At 43.4% G+C, this 7,906-nt stretch overlaps 1 protein-coding gene across 1 annotated transcript in view; it reads left to right on the forward strand.

The window, feature by feature from the left end:
* The window catches only part of LOC105003384, a 46,851-nt gene that overhangs the window by 4,808 nt on the left and 34,137 nt on the right, over nt 1–7,906 (forward strand). Inside the window, exons 2-4 of the mRNA XM_010860520.1 lie at nt 4,208–4,697; nt 5,187–5,282; nt 5,959–6,189. Of these exons, the coding sequence (XP_010858822.1) occupies nt 4,275–4,697; nt 5,187–5,282; nt 5,959–6,189 (750 nt within the window). The 5' untranslated portion in view covers nt 4,208–4,274. The remainder of the gene's footprint in view (nt 1–4,207; nt 4,698–5,186; nt 5,283–5,958; nt 6,190–7,906) is intronic.

Here is a 7,906-nt window from a genome sequence, read left to right on the forward strand (position 1 = left end):
TGTCTCATCAGAGAAGCTACTAGCTTCCCTAACTAACCCTTATGTGAGCCATGGAAAAAAGACTAGGCCAGGTCCAGCTTTCTCACCTTGTCCTTAAATGCCATCTTATTAAATCTTGTAAATGACTTGAGATAGTGGATTTTTTCCCCCTAGGTCCGAAAGTAGGAGGAAGATATGAAAGGGGTAAGAAAATGATGCATTCATGATTAACGTGATTAACACTGCTATATGTTACATAAGAAAGTTCTTAAGTGAATCCTACGAATCACAAAGAAAAAATATTTTTTCCTTCATCTATTTTTTTATGATGGATGTTCACTCAACTTGTGGTAAACATTTTATAATGTCACTCAAATCATTATGTCTTTAATGTACACAGTACTTTATTCCAATTATATTTCAATAAAACTGTAAGAGGGGAAAAGGCCCAGCAAAAAAGTAAATAAATAAAATAATACATATATATATATATAAAAATATATATATTTATATAGAGCTATCCATTCATCAGATTTTGCTGTATCCCTGTTCCTGGTAAAAATATGAAAGAGGCTCTTTTCATCATGGTAATAGGGCAGACCACTAAGGGATTGGCAGGCAATGGTGGTATAAATGTAGTGACAGCCAGTTTTTACTGAGACTCTTCTACACAGGCTCAGGTAATTTATGACAAGTGTGCTATAAGGGAGGACTTGTCATCAGCAATTCACAAAATCACCTCTCAGATCAGGAATTACCCCAGTGTTCCAGAACCAGAGACAGACAAATTCAGGATTCAGAGCTGCATCTGTGTTACCCGAGTTGGCAGTGCCTTCTCTTCTCATCTCATACTGTCAGGGAAAGGGAAGCATGGAGTCCCAGGGATGTGCCGTGAGGAATGAAGCAGAGCAGGGCTGGAGAAGGAGCCTGCAGATAGCTTAGGAAGTGCTGTAGGATGCTTTCAGACATCAGAAGAATGGAGCTATCATGCTGAATCAGTACAGCTGAAAAATGAGACAAGCACCAGTCAGGAGTGGGTAGAAACAAGCTGAGCAGCTTTGTGATCTGAGTGCCTTGGCAGGTAATGTGTGGGGGTGGGGGTGCATAAAGGAAACATTCTCTTCTTTTAAGGACCAGACAACAACTGAGGTTTGGATTTGCATAAAACTAGATTATAACCTTTGCTTCATCAGTTATTCATTCCGAGACCTTTGGTAATTGACTATCTTTTTAAGAAGTTCACTTTTCACATTTGTAAAAAAAAAAAAAAAAAGTGTTACTACATTTATCTGATTGAGTTATTATGGGATTAGATTATATAATGCCTATAAAAAGTTCAGCCATTGCCTCTCACATAAAAAGCAATCAGAAAATGGTCTCTGTGATTATTTTTTGTTTTCCACTGTCCCTTCATGGGTACATACTTGGTTGCATTAATAATGATTGTCTTTGCTATGTGTTCAAAAGAGGTTATGTTTCCTGCTCACAGTCTGAGTGGTACACTTCCTTGTACGGGATTTATTTCAGTCATCCCTATCTCCCCATATCAGCTACAGCACCGTGCTTGACTCAGGTCTTTTCCCATGGCTGCCTTGTGTAAAAGCTGTGGAGTTGGGAGAGCTCTGAACCAGAAGTCACAAGATAGCCTCTCTCTCTTTTTTTTTCCTGTCATATGATTTTTTTAAATTGAGATATAGTTCATATACCATAAAATTCACCCTTTCAAGGTATACAAATAAGGTTGTTGTTGTTTTTTAAATCACAAAGGTGTTCACTAGCGCCACTGTCTAATTCCAGAATATTTTCATCACCCCCCCGAAGTGATTCCAAATGCATCAGTAGTCCTTCTCTAGTCCCCGTCCCACCAACTCTTGGCAGCCACTAATCTACTTTGTGTGTCTGTACATTTACCTACTCCAGATTATTTTTAACTTTTATTTATTTATGCTGCATTGGGTCTTCATTGCTTTTGCATGGGCTTTCTCTAGTTGCAGCAAGTGAGGGTTCCTCTTCATTTTGGTGTGCCTCTCATTGTGGCTTCTCTTTGTGGTGACTTCTCTTGTTGCTGAGCACAGGCTCTTAGGTGCATGGGCTTTGGTACTTGCAGCATACAAGCTCAGTTGTGGCACGTGATCTCTAGGGCACAGGCTCAGCAGTTGTAGCACATGGACTTTGCTCCTCTGCATGTATAATCTTCCTGGACCAGGGATCGAACCTGTGTATCCTGCATTGTCAGGTGTATTCTCATCTACTGTGCAACCAAGGAAGTCCTAGACATTGCTTATAAAAAGAGTTCTATAATATGTGATCTTTTGTATTTGGTTTTACTCACTTAGCATGTTTTCACAGCTCATCCATGTTATTAAAGGTATCAATTCTTCATTCCTCTTTTTCCTCCATTTTTATCTTTTTCTCCTATTAGTGATTCTGAAATACTTTCCCCAGATGCTATAAGACTTCTGTCCCAAACACCCCACCTGCATGCTTCTGCCTAGGTCTGCTCTGAATGAATTATCCTATCCCTGAACCATGTGTGACCTCAACTGCCCACCTGTCTCTTCCTCTCCCATTCACATGGGCCCCATAAGCCTCCTGCTAGAGTTTTGGACAGGCCTGGTAAAGTCTTTTCTCGAAAGCACCAGGTCAATGCCAGACTATGAGCACCCTTAAGACCATCTTTGCAGTCCATGGGGTCGCAAAGAGTTGGACACGACTGAGCGACTAAACTGAATTGAACACCATCTTTCCTAGAGAAGGCAATGGCAATCCACTCCAGTATTCTTGCCTGGAGAAGTCCATGAACAAAAGAGCCTGGCAGGCTACAGTCCATGGGGTCGCAAAGAGTCGGACATAACTAAGTGCTAACACACACACACACCTTCTTTGGGGTTAAAGTTACAAGATTGAGGATGGAGCTTTGAACTAGGACTCGACATGAGAAGTGTTGCCGGCTCTGTGCTTTATAAGCTGTGTGATTTTTATAAAGTCACTTAGGTTCTCTGTTTATCAAAAGGCCAAAAATAATTTATTCATAGTTTTCCTATAAGGTATAAAGCAGGGGAATATGGTTTTGAAATCACAACTGGTTATAAAAGTGTTGGTTGTAAAGATATGACATCATCTTATTGTGGTCATTGTAATTTCTTTGGGTTTTTCTGGGAAAGTGACCGTGAGAGATGAAAGGGCTCTATGTAAAGCTCTGTTAGAAGGTGGTTGTGTCTTCCCAATAAATGATAACCTTTGAATTTGGAGATTAAATCCTGGAGAGCCATGCCAGCATGATGGCAAAGAGAGGTGAAGAAGCTACTGAGAAAGATCTAATCATCTATGGAGAGATGAGGAGGTTCTGGTTTTCTTCATTGAAAGTTGAGGACCAAAAAAAAAAAGAAAGTTGAGGACCTGTGTGTCAGGCACTGAACTCATTCAGTAATAAGAAAACAGTCTCTGATCTCATGGAGCTTATATTCCAGTGGGAGGATTCAGACAATTAAAGCGTTGCTTAGTCATGTCTGATTCTTTGTGACCTCATGAACTATAACCCACCAGACTCCTCTGTCCATGGGATTTCCAGGCAAGAACACTGAAGGGGGTTGCCATTTCCTTCTCCAGGGGATCTTCCTGACCCAGGAACTTGCATCTCCTTCATTGGCAGGCAGGTTCTTTATCACTGAGCCACAAGGGAAGCCCCCCAAAAGAAATGTGTTAGGTGGTGATAAAAAGAAAAATAAAGTCATTGAGTATATGGAAAGTGATGGTGTGGGTGGCTGTGCCTTAGCTAGGCTTGGCAGAGGAAACCCTTCTGGTAAGGAAACATGTAAGGAGAAAGTTGAAGGAAGTCAGAGAGTCATGTGGATACCACGGTGAAGGGGCGTCCTTGCAGTAGGAACAGCAAGTACAAACATCCTGAGGGAGCAGCATGTTCTGGTGCTTGGAACATTGAGGATGTGTGTTTGTGGGCTGAGAAAAGGTTAAACAGACTCACCCAAAAGCCACTTCTCTCCAGGATCTCATTGTCCCTTTATCCAGTGAGTAAAAGGAAATTGTTTTATTGCTATAATGAGGGTACAAATTGATGTCGAATGTGAGGCAGGGGCAAAGAACATGTTTGAAGTTAGAATGAGAAGTTCCCATTACCCCAGTGCTTGACCTCTTTATCCAGAACAGTCAGCCTCCCTTTGTCTCCCTCATTTCTTACCCCAAATCCTTTTTTGTTTGCCCATCTACCCAGGATTCCAAACACAAGAAGCACCTTAGAAGTCAGGGCTGGGCAGGCAGAGGCCAGGAAAGTGGCTACAATGACTTCAGCAGTCCTGGTGGACATCCAAGATGAAGTGACCTGCCCCATCTGCCTGGAGCTCCTGACCGAACCCCTGAGCATAGACTGTGGACACAGCTTCTGCCAAGCCTGCATCACTGCAGACAACAAGGAGTCCATGCCTGGCCAGGAGGGGCAGAGCAGGTGTCCTGTGTGCCAGACCAGCTACTGGCTTGGGAACCTGCGGCCCAATCGGCACCTGGCCAACATAGCCGAGAGGCTCAGGGAGGTGGTGTTGGGCTCAGGGAAGCAGCTGAAGATGATTCTTTGTGTGCACCATGGAGAGAAACTCCAGCTTTTCTGTGAGGAGGATGGGAAGCTCATTTGCTGGCTTTGCGAGTGGTCTCAGGAGCACCGTGGTCACCACACATTCCTCATGGAGGAGATAGCCCAGGAGTACCAGGTGGGTGCCCAGGTGGAGGGAAGACAGGCAGGAACAGACTGCTGGGTAGATTTTAACTTTTCTTTATGCTCTAATCTAATTTCTTTGTAGTCCTCCCATTTACCTAGAGGGTGAACCTAGAAAAAGCCCCTCTGACCAAGAGCAGAGACCGTCTCTGTCTTGCTTACCACGATCGGCTCTGCATGAGTAGAGACTGCTGCTGAAGGCTAGCTGGGGGCTACACAGGTTGAGTGCAGGGGATATATTGGCAGTGAGAGCAAAGAACTTAAAGTGATTCATGGTCAGGTGGTTCCCCCGCAGAAAACAGAAAGTGCCTATTCTCACTGGTTTCCATCCCTTGTTTGTAAAAGGTAACTTTGACCTTCTCAGTTTTTCATTCTAGGGCTGGCATCTCCTGAGGTCAGCATAATCTCTCCCCCATTCTTTCCATGTCTCGGCACTGAGACAGTTTGACACTTGACCCTGCTTGACTTGATGTGTTTCTTCCAGGAGAAGTTCCAGGAGTCTCTGAAGAAGCTGAGGCAAGAGCAGCAGGAAGCCGAGAAATTAGCAGCTGTTATCAGAGAGAAGAGGATATCCTGGAAGGTAAGAGATTCTTCTTAAGATGTCCTGGAGCAGAAATCAAGCCAGGGCATGGGAGCTGAGGGCAAAGGAGACCTGGTTTTATCTGTTCCCCAGTTTGGCTAGATAAGCTTCCTTTTGCCCAGTTCTTCACTGCAAGCCTTCCAAACAAGCATATTGTTCTTGGTGCAGAGTAAGGGGGAGAGAAAGGGGAATAGAAATGAACATATCAAAGGGAATCTAAGTTTCTGAAGACAATCATATGGGAAAATAACCATAGTCATTGGCAGCCCTTAATTAAGGATTCTGGACCTTGTCCTATAGTTTCAAAAGTTGGAAAAATAGGTCAGGCACAGGCCAGTCATTCTTATATCAATGTTGAAAACTGGAAAAGGAGGCTGATGCCTAATCCTGACCGGCTAGGGAAGATGTTTAGAATCTGAACCACCCCCAGGAATCAAAGTCTCTGTCTTAGAAGCCTAGATAAGGCAGCCTGGGGCCAGTGGTCTGAGAAGAGCTGAAAGGAGAACAGGAGGAAAGAGCAGGTTCTGCAGGGCCTACTCCCTCATTTGTTCCTCCAACCCAGTGAGACCTTCCAGGAAACCAGTGCGGAGCCTGCCCTCCCCACCCCTCCGCTCCTTATACAGGAGACCCTCAGCTCAGCAGACTAGCAGCCTCTTTCTTTTCCGTGTTCCTTAAGAATCAGATGGAACCTGAGAGACACAGGATCCAGAAACAGTTTGATCAGTTGAGGAGCATCCTGGACAAAGAGGAACAGCGACAGCTGAAGAAGCTGGAGGAGGAGGAAAGGAGAGGGCTGAACATCATAGCAGAAGCTGAGGTCGAGCTGGTCCAGCAGAGCCAGTCCCTGAGAGAGCTCATCTCAGACCTGGAGCACCGTTGTCAGGGGTCAGCAACAGAGCTCCTGCAGGTAAGAGTAGGAAAGGGGCCTGCGATCTGAGAGTCAAGACCAAGAGAAAATAACTCTCCTTCCCTTCTGATGTGGGACTCCTATCCTGGTGGAGGAAATAAAAAAATTTCCTTTGATCATACAGTGCCTCTTTGCTATTAGACAGTTCAAGATTTATCCATGGATGAAGCACAGGATAATTAAAAGTACAAATGCTAAGGGATTGTCTCATTTTTATTTCCTATGTATAAAGGATAGTCCAAAAGTTAATTCAGTACTATGTCAAAGATCTTGTATAGTGAGTGATATTTTATAGCATCAATTCTCAGTCTTGGTACTATTGACCTCTGATGCTGTGTTGGGATTGGTCAGGTTCCTTTCACCCAGATTAGTCACAGGCATACACAACCAAACTCAAGTACTTTAGAGATTTTTTTATGTAATCACCAGCTCTTCTTTGCTGTGACTCTCTTCTGTAGGACAGAATCATTGAACATGTTATAATAGAAGTTCAAACAGAGCTTTTGAAGAACAAAGAAAGAACTCCGGTCTCTGTGTATATATAGACTAGGAGGGTGCAAGCTGTCAAATCCAAAAATCTGATAGAGAGATTTGAACTGAGGTGGAAATCTGAGTGGCTATTTCTTCATAGAGTGAATAGTGTGACTATTAAGTTGAAGCAGGATGTACCTTGAGACATTCTGAAACCTTCAGGCTATTCCTTATTTTCTGTTTGGTTTCTTGCTTTCCAATTGCTGTCTTTCCTAGTAGAATAATCATTTCTTTACTTATTCTTGGGCCCTAGTTCTGGGGTCAGTTCAGTTAAGCGCAGTCACTCAGTCGTGTCTGACTCTTTGCAACCCCAGCACGCCAGGCCTCCCTGTCCATCGCCAACATCCAGAGTTTACTCAAACTCACATCCATTGAGTCAGTGATGCCATCCAACCATGTCATCCTCTGTCGTCCCCTTCTCTTCCTGCTTTCAATCTTTCCCAGCATCAGGGATCCGGATCTTTTCAAGTGAATCAGTTCTTCACATCAGGTGGCCAAAGTACTGGAGTTTCAGCTTCAGCATCAGTCCTTCCAATGAATATTCAGGACTGATTTCCTTTAGGATGGACTGGTTGAATCTCCTTGCAGTCTGAGGGACTCAGGTTTTCTCCAACAGCACAGTTCAAAAGTATCAATTCTTTGGCGCTCAGCTTTCTTTATAGTCCAACTCTCACATCCATACATGACTACTGGAAAAATCATAGCTCTGACTAGACAGACCTTTGTTAGCAAAGTAATATCTCTGCTTTTTAATATACTGTCTAGGTTGGTTATAACTTTTCTTCCAAGGAGCAAGTGTCTTTTAATTTCATGACTGCAGTCACCATCTGCAGTGATTTTGGAGCCCAAGAAAATAAAGTCAGCCACTGTTTCCACTGTTTCCCTATCTATTTGCCATGACGTGATGGGACCAGATGCCATGATCTTAGTTTTCTGAATGTTGAGCTTTAAGCCAACTTTTTCACTCTCCTCTTTCACTTTCATCAACAGGCTCTTTAGTTCTTTTTCACTTTCTGCCATAAGGGTGGTGTCATCTGCATATCTGAGGTTATTGATATTTCTCCTAGCAATCTTGATTCCAGCTTGTGCTTCTTCCAGCCCAGCATTTCTCATGATGTACTCTGCATGTAAGTTAAATAAATAGGGTGACAATATACAGCCCTGACGAACTCCTTTTCCTATTTGG

Source organism: Bison bison, unplaced genomic scaffold, assembly GCF_000754665.1.
Source record: "Bison bison bison isolate TAMUID 2011002044 unplaced genomic scaffold, Bison_UMD1.0 scf7180017857213, whole genome shotgun sequence".
NCBI classification, from domain to species: domain Eukaryota; kingdom Metazoa; phylum Chordata; class Mammalia; order Artiodactyla; family Bovidae; genus Bison; species Bison bison.